Source organism: Phalacrocorax carbo, chromosome 23 (assembly GCF_963921805.1).
Source record: "Phalacrocorax carbo chromosome 23, bPhaCar2.1, whole genome shotgun sequence".
NCBI classification, from domain to species: domain Eukaryota; kingdom Metazoa; phylum Chordata; class Aves; order Suliformes; family Phalacrocoracidae; genus Phalacrocorax; species Phalacrocorax carbo.
This window is the reverse complement of record NC_087535.1, coordinates 5029093-5042684: the sequence shown is the minus strand read 5'-3', so window position 1 is coordinate 5042684 and position 13592 is coordinate 5029093. Positions and strand designations below refer to the sequence as shown.

The 13592-nt window shown below is 56.9% G+C and overlaps 1 protein-coding gene across 1 annotated transcript in view; it reads right to left on the bottom strand.

Annotated features, from left to right (window-relative positions):
- The window catches only part of CNTN2 (contactin 2), a 33285-nt gene extending 19901 nt beyond the window's left edge, over nucleotides 1–13384 (bottom strand). Inside the window, exons 1-2 of the mRNA XM_064472024.1 lie at nucleotides 13277–13384; nucleotides 780–900 (exon numbers count right to left, since the gene is read on the bottom strand). Coding sequence (XP_064328094.1) covers nucleotides 780–834 — 55 coding nt within the window. The 5' untranslated portion in view covers nucleotides 835–900; nucleotides 13277–13384. The remainder of the gene's footprint in view (nucleotides 1–779; nucleotides 901–13276) is intronic.
- Between the last annotated feature and the right edge of the window lie 208 nt (nucleotides 13385–13592).

Here is a 13592-nt window from a genome sequence, read left to right as displayed (position 1 = left end):
CTTGCACGGGGAGCAAGTTGCACGAACTCAGCTGGTTAATGGGAGACCCCAACTCCATCTTGCTGCCTCTACCAGATTTGGGTCAGACCAATTTCCAAACAGGCTAATTGCCTCCCAATCTAGGGCAGCCACCCCTCCCTTTGCCTCCTCGGGGATCCAGAGAGCATTAAAAGGTAATTAGATATTTATAAGGACAGGCGAGCAGTCTCTGCCTGGGATGATAGATTAGCTTGAAGACGTTATCTAATTCTCAGTTGTCTGAAATGAAATGTCTCCCTGCTGAAAAGGGACCTTCAGAGCGCAGCCTGAGACTCCCCGAGATCCAGAAATGGTCCCCGGTGAATAGGGGAATCTTTGCAGTCAGGGTATGGCCTAAAAGGCATCCCTCAAAAAAACGGGAGGGCGAGTGGCTTCGCCATGAGCGAGTCCTGCTGGCAGGAGGAAATCCCTCCTCGTGCCGAGGCCAGGAGGCGCCTGGGCAGCACGGGCTGCAGAGGGGCCCTGGTCCTGCCAAGGCTTTGCCTGAGGATCTGCATCTCCTGCGTTTCACCTAAACCTGAATTTAGAAAGGGGGAGACCTGTGCGTCAGCCATCCCTGTCCTCTTTCTCGAGCGGTACAAAGGCAGGTTGGGCACAGCACAGACACGTCCCCTGACTGCATAAACCACTTGGGAAGACGGGGCTTCAGCATGGCTGCAGCCACAAAAGCCCTGTGCAGAGCACGGAGCGGTGCGTCCCACGGAAACCTCCGAGCCGGAGAGGCGAGGAGCTGCTCTTACCCAGAAAGGTGACGACAGCCAGGGATGTGCGGACAAATCCAGCGGCGCCTCCCATCCTGTGCCTCCGGCCGGGTTAGGGCCTCCACGGGTGAGCCTCTGCGGGTGAGTGGGGACAGCAGCCCTGCGACAGACGGAGAACGGAGTTATCTGCGGCGCTCCGCGGTGCTGCTCGGGGCGCCAGCGCCCAGCTGGGCGTCCCCGCTGGCCACGGGCCCGGGGTGAGAGTCGCTCGGGAGCAAACATCCAGCTGCCCCGAGAGGAGCACACAGGGGTTTGAAGGAGCTCTTTTTCTTTCTGACATGACAGATCTGGTTGGGAAATTGTTCCTTCTCCCTTACTATCTGCTGTTCTGCCTCCCTAGCCTGTTTTTATTAAAAAAAACACAAAGCCAGAAGCACACAGGATATTAGTAGGGGGGAAGGAGGAAGAAATAATTTGTTCATGTTATTTTGTGGAAAGAGCATCTTTAAATCTCCAGGCAGGCAGTGACTGTCTTTGGGTGTCGTACCAGCCCCGACTGGTTCTGGAGAGGCCGCGGGGACCCAGCTCATCCCTGGGCACGGCACCCCCGTGATGGTGCTCATCACCATCCGCAGGGCGAGCTCAGGCTTGCGGGGCGGGTGGAAGGCGAGCGGCACAAAGCGGCCGCACAGGGGGGTCTCCGTGGGGCTGCGCCGCAGCCTGCTGGCTCGTTGCCTGCTTTTCTTCCAGGTGTAATGCATTTGAACGGTTAATCGAGAGGTGACGGAGTGCCGAGGCATTTCCTGATGCCGTGAGTCACCTTAGGAGGTGGATCGATGATTTCCAGTCCCCTCCACAGACTCCTGCCTTCCAAGAACTCTCAAAAAGAAAAAACCCAAACCAACCACGGCGGTGTTTGTGCAGAGCCGGGTCCCTGCGCCCTCCTGGCTACACCCCCTGCGGGAGCAGCTGCGGCACACGCACCTCTTTCCTGGTAACTCCAGCGGGGATGGTGGGCTGGGGTTGTTTTTCCTTCTTTGTTAACAAATGCTTTTGAAATGAAGCGTTGAGGACCCCGACAGCCTGGTGGAGCCTCGTGTTGCCCGGTGCCCTCCCGAACGCACACCCCAGTGAGCTGCTGCTGAAGGCGCTGCCAAGAGCCGGGCTGCTCGTGGGCTGCGACTGCTGCTTATCCCTCTGCTCCAGCTGGTGCCGCTTCCACTGCTCTCCCTGCCCATCTGTCTGCCTGAGCAGGCAGTGCTGCTCCTAAGCTCCTCCGAGCAGGGATTAGCTTTCTGTCCCATAGGGTGCAGCCCCTTGTGCGTTGCTGCTTTAAAAAATCCGCTGCCCAGCTCATTAATAGCAGCCCTTGAAACGCACCTGAGCAAACAGTGATAGTCCCGTGTTTGCTTCGCGTCCTGCCTCCGGGGCCCCCGGCTGGGTGGAAAAGCCACCTGGCCTCTGTGTCCTCCCCCAAAAGGGAAGATTTTGCTACCAACACGTGAAAGGGAGGAGACGCCATCCCAAATCCTCCTCGATTTTTATCTTGCTTGGGTGGGAGGGCTGGATCCCAGCCTCCCAGTCCAGCGCTGAGAGCGCGGAGCCCAGCCTGCTTGCTTGTACCCTGGTTAAATATTCTTTATGTGACAGGCCCCTAAATAAGGCTGGCGCTTGATTGCCCTGCGCGGCCGGGGAAGGAGGACTCCTGCCATAAAGAAACGGCAGCGCCCGGCGGGAGAGCGCCGAGCTGTGCTACAGACCGGCGACCCGGGGACAAAGCGGAGAAGGGCGAGAGATGCATCTACACGAAAGCTGCTCCACGCAGTTTGTTCCAGCAGCCCTGAAGTGAGTCAGTCACATGAAATCACTTGATGTCAACGAGAATCATGGCCCAAATGGTGTCCTGAACCCACGGCCTTTCAGCTAACACTGCCTCATTGTTCCCCTGCCTTCATCCTCTGCCTGCTTCTCTCTCACGTGTCTTGTGCTCACGTCGTAAGCACTTTGGGACAAGGACCAGCTTTCTGCTCGCTCTGTTCTGCGGGCAGCGCTGCGATGTGGGCTTGCAGGCAATGCAAGCACCGCACTAATTATCCAGTTGACTTTTCCAAGTCTCTGCAGTTCGGTTTCTTCACCAGCGTGTTAACAATGCCCGGGGTTTATGAAAGGGAGTGAGCATCAACACTCTTCCTACACCCGGCGGATGGAGTCTTGCTCCATCGCTGCCAGCCCTGGTTTCTGAGGTTGCAGGTCCTCTGCCTGCGCCCCGGGAGCTGCCTGCAAAGGCGCTGCCCAGGTGCAGCTTTGCTCTCTTCATTTTTCCTCTCAGTTTTAAACCAAATAGGAAAGAGTTTGGGAACGTTGGATTTTGTTACTTTTAATAAGGAGCAGCCAGCGTGAGGAGGCTCCTGCCCCTCTGCCGCCTTTCTGGTTTTATCAGCACTTTACACTTTCTGCTCTGTGAAATAGAAACGTTTCATTTCAGCATGAACAAATTGCGTCCTGCCTCTCTCAGGTGCTTCCGCCTAAGCAGGCAGTGGTCCCAAGGGCCGAGCTCAGCTCTGGTCAGGAGGGAGAGGAGGGTGAGCTGTGATGCCCTTCTGCGGGAATACTTCTGCCAGTGTCCCCCTTCGGCTTTCTTCCCTGAGGCTGAGCAAAGCTGGTATCTTGTAAGAATTAAGCTGATTTAAATTATTTGATTAGTTATTGATTCATTATTTATGATATAAACTACAGCTTCGATCCCCAGTTCTGCTGCTGGCTCCGGCTCTGCAGCTTCCCCCTTTCCACCCTGACCTCCACACCTGCTCTGATCCTTAATGCTCGCATCATTTTCTCTTCTCAAATCCTTGTGTCCATCCCTCCCTTGCTCCAAAAGCCCCCTCGCACACGCAGGCGTGTGTTTGTTCCTGAAACCTGGGGCCCTTTCCAAAGACGTGGCGTGTGGCGCTGCTGCTCTGCGGGCTGGGGTGGGGTGTGGGGAGGCTCTTGCACCGGGGCCACGGGCAGATGCTGCTGGTTTGCTCTTCTGAGTCCAGCCTCAGCCCAGCCTGTGCTTTAACTCCTTTGTAAAAGGTTAGGAATGTGTTAGCCGGGGAGAGCTCCAGGTACGATCCACAGCAACGGGGACACAGAATAGAGTAATAGAGGAATTTCTACAAGTGCTGATGCTGTATTTGCTCACAGTTAGAGACTGGATGGAATAATCCTCTCAGACACTGTTTTGCATGTTCCTGATTGTCTTATCACCTAAGTGCTGTAATCAAGTTGTGCCTGAGGGTGAGATCGCACCTGGGGCCGCTCTGGGACCCTGGGAGCATCTTAAAGCCACGACCCTGACCCACAGATCCTGCATCTGGCTCTGAACTTCTCCAAAGTGTGGGCGTGCGCTTTACAGCTGATATTTAGGCCTGCGCTCTGTCCTTAATTAGGAGAGGGCCCACGGGGACCTGTTCTTTCCCCTCTTCATAGGGTATTTTGACATTCACTCGAGAGCCTTCTGTTGTACTGAAAGGGGATCTGTCATCCCTGCTAATGGATGCTGTCATTAATACTTCTAGTAGCAAGGGAGGCATGGGCACACTTGAAAACACGTGCATTAGCCCTTTCCTCGGGAGCCCCTGGGACCTGGGAGCGATCCATTATCGTGGAGGCAGAGTTAAAGAGCTGCAGAGAGATTCTGAGTCCTCCTGAGCCTCTGGGAGAGGAGGTGCTGCCTGGTCCGGCGCCTGCAGCTCTAGTTCTGACTGCGGAGCATCCTTTGGAGGAGGCAACTCCAGCAGGACTCTGGCGTGGGTGGGCCAGAAATGGCGTTTGGTAGAAGATGGGCTTTAACAAGAGGTGACATGGCCAGCACAGGCAAAATGCTACCTATTACCAGAATAAACGAGTGTAATTCAGTCTCCTGCGGTTAGGCGATGAGATGAGCGTTTGTATGTAAGTGGGGCAGCTCCTTCTGCTGCAGCATCCCCTGGGGAAGCGTTGCTCCTGAGGGTGGGTGATGCAGGAATTTGTCCTGTCCTGTGAGTGTCCCTTTTATTAAGGATCATTGCTAAGGCTGGAAAGGGCAACGCTTTTCATCTTTGCCGGATTTTGGCTTGCAAAACCTGTTCAAGGTTAGGTACATTTTGTCCGTCTCCGGAACAGCATGTTTCAATGAGTTGCAAATGGTTTTATTGTAATGTATCTGTCCTCTTGTAAAACTGCCTGTGCTCGGGAGAGGTTGATTTAGATGCAAACTCTGCATTCAGCCTTTCCTGAGCTTTTTTGTGTTCAGACCTGTTGATGGCTCCAGGACCTGCAGCAGCTCCTGCTACAGAAGTCCTGGGCCACCCAAAAACCGTCCTAAGCAGTGAAGTGTCCAAGGTCCAGATAAGGACCAAAAGCACCTTCAGAGGGGTTCAGAGCCCTGCGATGGAGTTCAGCCCTCGCGAGGCTCGTCAGTCATCCTGTAACAGACAGCAAACCCTGCCTGCAGTTACTGGGGGACCCCGCTCCGGGTCTGGACCTGATGCAGAGTGCTGTGGGCACTGCTTGCTTGCTTTGATACCCGTGCCCAGCTGCAGCAGAGGTGTGTCCCAGAAACACTTCTAGCAAGAGCTGGGGTGTCCCGTGTGCCCTCTCTCCTGCCCAGGTGGGCTTGGATCACTCTTGGCATGTTAGAAGAGCCCCAAAGGCTCTGTCCCTGCCGGGCTTTTGAAGGCAGAGCCCATCTGTGCTGTGCAAGCTGAGAGAGGGGAGCAGCATGAGCTGCTCTCCTGGCGGTCTCCTGCTGTCCCTGTCCCACGCTGCCACCCTCGCCCAGGGCAGAGCCTGCGGGCTGGCTGCTGTCACCACTGCAGGGACTGGGCAACGGGTGCGTTCACCGGCCCTGGGCTCAGAGTTCCCTCTTTGTGCCCCGATATTGCCCCGAGGAGCCGGGCAGTGGGACAGAGCAGGGACCTGGAGGAGGAGAGCTCTCTCCCCCTGGCTGTGCTTGCGCAGGAGGAGCTGAGGCTGGCGCGGGAGGCTCGGAGCCTCCAGCCTGGGGCTGCGGGAGCAGATGGTGCTCACAGCTCGGCCCCCTTCCCTGCCGGCAGCTCCCTGCCGGGCCGCGGCGATGCCACCCGCAGCCGGGGCTGGAGCCGGGGCTCTGCTGTCCGGATGCATTTGTTATTGCCCGATGGGTGAGGCGTGAGCACGAAGCGGGGGGAGCACGCTCTGCAGTGCCCGGCACGGCACGTCCTGCCTGCGGGGGGGCAGCTCACACCCAGGTGGGGTGGATTGAAGCAGGTGTTTTCAGTCTGTCTGTCTGCCTAGCATGCCTGCCCTTGCTGCTGCTTTGGCACCTGGGCCAGGCAGGCAGGGGAGGTACGATGTGGTGCCATGGCCGTGATGGTCAAGAGCCCGGCCCAGGGCCAAGGGAGGTGGTCTGTGGCAGAGGGTCTGAGCCCCGGGACGGGAGCAGAGCTGCCAAGCAGGGAGCAAGCGGGAGCAAGGGGCTTTGACGGGCCAGGCGGACCCGGAGCCCAGCTCCGCTGGCCCCACGCCCAGGTGCGAGCAGTTACAACCAGCCCTCGTTAGTATAATTGCAGGCAGGGCCGGGCTCTGCCCTCCCAGCTCAGTGCAGAGACCAGACGCTGGGATGGAGAGAGGTAATGGGGGGAAGAAAAGAGGCAAATGTTTAATCTGGGGGGATCCAAGCACCCTGAGGAGGAGGATGGGGACCTGCAGCATGGCAGGACCCTGTCAGGAGGGGATGGGTGCAGGGGTTTGCCCCTCAGTGTGGCTGGGAAGGGTGGCCTGAGCTTCCTCATGTCTGGGATCGTTGGGTGCTGGTGCTTGCTCTGGTTCTCTGCGTGGTCTGCAGCCCTGACTGGTTTGTGCTGCTGTTGCCAGTTTGGTGGCTGCTGCCTGTTTGGGGTGCTCTGCTCCGGCTGTGCTGTCGTCTTAACCTCCAGCATGGCCTTTGTGCCCCTATCCCTCCCCTAACGAGAGCTGCCAGTATCCTGCCTACCCCCAGGAGCCACTGGCTGAAATATATTGTGCTTTTAGAAATGAAGTCGAGCAGCAAAACACCAATCCAGGAGTCGTGCATCATGCAAACCCGCTTTGCTTGCTGCTTGATGAAAAGTTAGTTGCATTTGCTGGGGCACCCCTGAAACTCAGAGGTGGGATTTTATTTGGGGTGGGGTTTTGTTTAGTTTGGACCCGGCTCTGGTCTTGTTGCTTTTAGGTGAATGGGCTCGGTGCCGTGGCCCTGCCTCGCGGGGCTGGGCACGCTGCAGGCCTCCTTGCAGTGCACTGCAAACCAGTTTACATCTGGAGCCACTGTGAATCACCACATCCATGGAAACTAATGCGCGTCTCCCTTTGACACGGAGCATCTGGAGCGATGCCATTCCCGTTCCCCTGCAGACCTTGCAGGGCCAGGGCCCAAGGTGGGTTCCTGGGCCCTAATTAATTGTTTCAGGGTGCAGCAGGCTGTAGGATTTGGGGTGTGATAACGGGTGGAGGGGCAGAGCCTCACGCATGAAGCCCCCGGCTGTGCGGTCCGCGGGGGTGAATCAGCGGGCCGGTACGTGTGTGGGCTCGTCCACGCACAGGCACGTGTGCACGGGGTAACTCAGCACTGGGGATCGGTCGCTAGTGCCTCCAGCGCGGCGGGGTTTCGGACCCGCAGCGCCTTGGTGCGCAGGAGGCCGTGCGCTGCCTGCCCCGGGGAGGAAAGGCTCTGGGCATCCCTTTCCCAGGGCTGGGACTGGCTGGGGAGGGGATTCATCAGGATGGGTGCTCTTGCCCCGCACCAGCCCCTCGGCTATGCTGCTGTGTCTTACCAATCACCGATTAATTTAATTGTAACAGAACTGGCTTGATAGGATCGATATTTGATCAGTGGCTCCTGCTCTTTCCTCTGGAGATGGGTGAAGGGAGGGAAGCAGCTCGGAGCAGCGGGGAGGTGCAGTGAGAGGGGGCAGCCCAGATTGTCTGACATACTGGAAAGGATGAGAGAAAACCTCTGCGAGGGGAAGGAAAGCCCTCCCTGTGGGACATGGGAAACTCTGCTTCAAGAAAGGCATCACTGGTGTGACTGGGAGAGCCCTGCGCTGCCGGGAGGGGACCGAGGCTGCCATCCTCGTGCCTTTTGCATCAGTTTTATGTTAGCTGGAGCCGTGTTCGAGCAAAGTGCTGGGAGAAGGGCTGCTGCTTTCGGGCCGTGCCCCTCCGAGTGGGTTATGTGGTGTGTTACGGGGATGACTGTGTGGTGTGCCAGTCCTGATGCCTAAAAGCAGCTCCTGCTAATGGCAGGGAGAGGTTTAGCTTCACCTGGGGACAAAATAGGCCTGTCTAGTCCTTCTCATCTGTCACAAGGAGCAGGCAGGGCTCTCTGGTGAGATCCCAGCAGGACAGCTGCATTAAGGCGCCGTCTTCAAGCACTTTCTGTTTTCTCTGTGTCTTTTAAGTGCTTTTCCCTAATAATTGGATGGTGCATTCATGCACATCGCAGGTCTCAGTGGGAGTTTTCTTTTGGTGTCCCGCCCCCAGACAGGCAAACCCCCATGCTTGTGCCCAGCTCAGCACCTCTTTGTGTGGGAGACAAAGCTGGGATCAGCACTCAGCCCAGAGACGTGGACTGGGAGTGTGGGGCGACCTGGGCTGGGGTCATGCAAAGCACTGGGGCATGATGGGTTTGGGACCTGAGTCGCTGTAGTGGTAAAATCTAACTGTAATAGAACAGGTGATGTTATGAGTGGGCCTTTACTGCTCTTCTGTTGTGTTGGGCAGTTTGAATTTTAGATCTGAGCTTTGCAATTAGTGGTTTTGCCTTTTTCCTCTTTTTTTTTTTTTCCTTTTCTCCCTGAACTGGCCAGATCCACTCTCTGGCTGCGGTCACCTTAGTGCCTCAGGGTGGTGGGAATCCAGCCTGGGCTGTGTGATCCTCTGCTCTGCTGCCCTTGGCAAATGCCCAGGGTTTTGGAGCTGAAGTGCTCGGTGGCACCTGGAGGCTTCCTCCCAGCTGGGCCAGGCTCGTGCCACCTCCAGGTGAGACCCTGGGGTCCACAGGCAGCAGCTCAGCCCTGAGGAAATGCCATGGGGACCAGCACAGCATGTTAGAAAGCAAAGGAGACCAACAGAAAGGGCCAGGAGGCCTTCCCACGCTGGCTTCGGACCCCAGGGGCAGAGGGGATGGAGGGAGCTTTGCTCGGGAGGGGGTTTCCCCGTGAGCTGCCCGGTGCCTCGCAGGCTGGGCACGAGTGCTGTGTTCGACCGAGGCTGCCAGCCTGCAGCTCCTAAGCTCTCCCTGGAGACTTGTATTTCAATCGATAGCTGAGCTGGAAGGATGCTCAGAGTCTTTGAAAACAAGGCTACAAGTGACTCCAGTTGAGCACATGGGTGTTTGAGAGGTGAGGCCTGCCTGAAGTCCTTGTTACCGCCCTGATTACGGTTGCTGAAGTTCCAAATATTGGGCCCTTCTTACAGATTCTCCCCTGCAAACTCACTGTATCGCAAACCACTCTCACAGCATAGCTGAGCACAACCTTGCGACCTCTTTGCCTAGGAAATGCAGGTTATTAATCTGGGGATGCTGGGATGGGCAGAATGCTGGCAGAAGGGATGGGAAGGGAGTCGAGGTCTGGCTGCACAAGCTGCTCTCATCTCTTCAAAATAAAACTCCAAAATAAAGCTTCACATTGCAGATTTTCCTTTCCTCTTGCAGCGTGGCACCACGCATTGAGCATGCACAGCTCGGCCGTGGGGAGCTCTGCCTAAACCCCGGGACATCCACAGCGCTGCCAGCCTTGCAAACCCTCCCACTTTCTGCTATTAGTGCTACCGTGGCGTCAGCAGCAGAAACTCTTTGATGTGGCACCGGTATAAATAGCTCCCTACCTGCAACGGAGCCTGGCTCCATCCCCTCCCTTCCGCTGCCTGGTAAATCACTTGGCAGGAGCCGGTCCCAGGGAGAGGCTGCAGCGAGGAAAAACAAGTGCAGAACTTGGGAAACCTTCTGGCTAACGCAGCCCCAGGAAGATGATCTGTTATATGGGGAAACCCTAACATCTACCAGCCCGTCACCAGCACTGGCTGCCCTGGTGGTGTCGCTGGGCAAGGTCCTGCCAGCAGTAAGAGCCTCCCTGGCGTGGTGGGGGTCTGTGCGTGGCAGCAGGCAGCTGCCCCAGCCCTGCAGAGCTCCTCAGCCCTCGCCTTGACCCCCCTGCAGCAGGGTGGGCTTGTGCTGGGGGGCGCAGTATCCCCAGGCAGAGGGGACCGCAGTGAAGCGGTGCTAAAATCTTCTCCCTCCCGAGAGAAGGTTAGGATGTCCCTTGCAATGGTGTCGTGTTTATTTTCCTCCTTGGAAGGCACCACCTCTGTGTCCAACCTTCTCGCCTGTCTTTGTTCAAGTGGTTTTAGTAGTCAGTCTCCAAATAGTGCCAAACTGCTCTCCTTTATAAAAACAAGCAAGAACCAGCACAAAACATCCAGTGTAGGTCCCCTGTTTCATGGCTCTCTGACACAGGACTGACAGATCTACAGGCTGGACAATAAATAATACATGTAATAATTTAGGACCCAGGCTGCTGTGGGGGGCTGGATCCAGCGTGCCTCAACCGGCTGTGGGTGGCGATAGCTCTCGTGCTCCCTGAGGACTTGGCACGTCTCCCTTGTGGTCATGTCGAGCACCCCTCTGGTAAGACCCTGGACCCTACAACCGCGTTGTGGCAATGGGACCAAGAGTGCGTGTCGTGGAAAAGAAAATGTTTTGGGTTCAAGGAAAGAGCTTTCATGTAGTTTTGTTTCCTTGTCTGCTGGGACCTTCTCCTTCTCTGCAGCTCCACAAGCACCCAAAGACATCTACTGTCAGGAAAAGACAGCGAGTGTCTGGGAAGAGCCTGATACAGCCTATCACAGCAGATTTTAATGACGTTTCTTCCCTTCCATCTGTTTTTTGACTCTTAAAGGACTCTAAGGAAGCCTCTTTTACCTCTTTCCGCATATCTATCCTTTAACAGCATCTCTGAAAGCCTCTGGTCAATGCTGGGGTTTCCTGTGTGGAATATTTATGTGGCAACGCTGCAAGCTAAGCTGGCGCGAAGGGGATGCGTGCAGCGATGTGGTCCCATTGCTGCAGAGCCCTGGCTTTACAGGGTTGCCATCGGCCCAGCCCAAAGTCTTCCTGGGCATCTGTGGTTCCTCATCCCTGGAAAGCAGGGCCGATAGTGTGTAACATTGATTTAGGAAGGAGAGAGATGTGCCTGCAGCTGTGTAGAACTACAGGCAGTGCCGAGTTAAGCCAATCCCTGTGCGACAGAGCAAAACCCATCCCCATTTTGAGCAGAAGGGCAGTGCTCTGGGCTGGCCGGTGCGGGTGAGCCCGGCGCTGGGAGCCAGCCCTGTGGCTGCTGAGCCCGGGGCTCGCCGGCTCCCGCAGCCCGCAGGGAGCCCTGCTCTTCTCGGCCGGAGAGCTGCCGGGGGGCTCCCTCGGGAAGTGATGTGTTCTGGGTGACTGTGTGGGTTTGCTTCGTGCCCAGCACCTTCGGGGACAACTCTCAAAGACTGGGGTGTGCTTGTGGCACGGTCATGGCAAATAGCCGAAGCGCTGTGGGAGACCTCGGGGCTGCAGGGGGTTGGTGAAGGGAAGAGGCACCGAGAAGCACGGGGAGGAGTCTGCCTCTCATTGGGGTCAGTGACTTTTTATGGATAATTTGGACATACATGAAGCATGCAGGGTGGCTGAAAAGCCAGGCTGTGCTTTAATGCATGAGCTCGGTCTCCACGTGGACTCGCAGCTCCACGGGCCAGATCCTCCGTGCCCCGTGTTTAGGTGCGTCTGGTGCGTGTGTGGGAAATACCTCCCTAATGACATGGTTGGGTTTTCTGTCGTCTTTGATTTGCTTGTGGTAAATCTGCAGAGAAAATAACAACACAGGCCATTAAATTCTCTGCAGATGTATTCTGAGCGACAAAAGCCGAGGTTGCTCTGGTGGTAACTGAGCGGGTTGTGGGGAAGAGCGTTAGCATCCCTTTGTCTCTGTCTACTCTAATCGCGCTCTAGGGAGAGCGTGCAGCTGGGCTTGACATCACCCTCTTGCTTTCTGTTTTCTTTAGTCTTGGGTAATTGTAATCTACGCCTGGAAAGTACAGTTATTTCTAGAAAGTTTGGGACCTGATGCTTTCCTGTGTTAGCAACGCAAGCGGCTTTTGGGGTTAGTGTTGTTGCTGTCGGGTGCGCTCAGTACCAAATATGCAGCCTTGAGAGGTTCATCTGTGGATGCAAACCTGCTCCTAAACCTCACGCAGGAGCCTGTGCTTCAGCTTGGTACCCTCAGAGCTTGTTGTGGACGTGCCTGGAGATGGCCTGGGAGGAAGAAGAGCTGTTCTGGGGGTCTGGGGTTGCTGGGAGGGCTCAGGTTGTTCCCAGCTCTTGGAGGTAGAGGCTGCTGCCTCCCATCCTCAAAGCAACTAGTGTTTCCTTAGAGAGATGACAATCCCTTATGAATACTCCCCAGTCCAGCCAGAAAAAGAATGCTGAGGCTCGTGGGAGCGGTGCAAGCCTCGGGGAGTCAGTGGGTCAGCGTGGGTGAGACGCAAAGGGAGGAGGGAGCTTGGGAAGTTTAAGAGCCGCGCTAAGCACACCCCAGCCTGCCCTGCTGCCAGCTGCTCCCCTGAGCGAGCATCTGTCCCGCTGCGAGTGGGGAAAGAGCAAAGCGGTGCCCTGCCTGCCGATGCCCCCCCGTGCTCCCCGGTGCAGGCCTGGGCTGGGCAAGTTCTTGTTCATGGCTTTGCACTGAGCCTCTCCAGCCCCCCGCTGCCCTGAGCTTCCCCGGCACGCTGCAAAACCCTGAGCAGCCTCAGACACAGAAATACCCCTGTGTGCCCGGAGCAGCCCAACCTCCCACCCCTCACCCAGGATCTGCCCTCACAGCAGGTGCGTAGGACTCGGGACACCATAGTCTTCCTCATCCTCCCTCTCTGGAGGGGAAACTCGGGTCTCTTGGGCTGCTCTCGGCTCTGCCAGGCTGTGCTGGAGACGCTGAAGTAGTTTTGTGCAGCAAAAGCTGTGCGAACCCCCCTGCCCCTCCCAGGTGCCACGTTCAAGACGCCTGACCCCACCAGTGGGCTTTCAAAGTGCCCCAGCCAGAATGCACCAGGAAAAACATAACAGTAATAATTAATAATGAAAAAATAAATATCCCCCGACTTATTCCGTAAGAGACGTTTCTGCTGACAGCCGTGCCAACCTCGGCTACTCAGCCCCTGCCACAAGTGACACAGCCGTGTCCCCCCCCTTCCTCCCAACTCCACCCCCAGCTCCTCTCCAGCGCAGGCAGAGCCCGCATCGCCTGCAAAGCCATCGCCCGCCGAGGGATGCCCAAACCGACCCCCTGCTCTTGCCTCCCCGCTCCCACCGGAGGCAAGCGGGGATCTGGCAGGTTCCCTCTCGCCGGAGCAAAACCCAGCGCGCCTGCAAGTTGGCGCTGATGGGGAATGGTGTCCTGAAACCCGGAGCCTCTTTCCTCCCTCTCGGATGGAGGACGGAAGGAGAAGGCGCTTACCTTGTGCGGGGCAGGTGCGTGTCCGTGAGCCGGGGGCCCGTGGGGCCCCGCCGCTGCCGGAGGCTCGGCTGCGAGGCAGTGCTTGGCTGGTGCCTGCCCGAGTGTGGATGTGTGTGCCCAAAGCCACTGCAGCATCTCTGCATTAGGATGTGCTCCTCCCTCTCCTCCCTCCTTGCGTGCGCGCTCCCTCGCTCGCTGCCAACCACCACGCCGGTCCCTGGAGAGGGTATTTTTTTTCTCTGCCTTTACCTCACTTGCCACAGTCCAAGGACCAGTCAGGGAGGCAGAGCGACTTGCAGCATCATGCATAATTCAT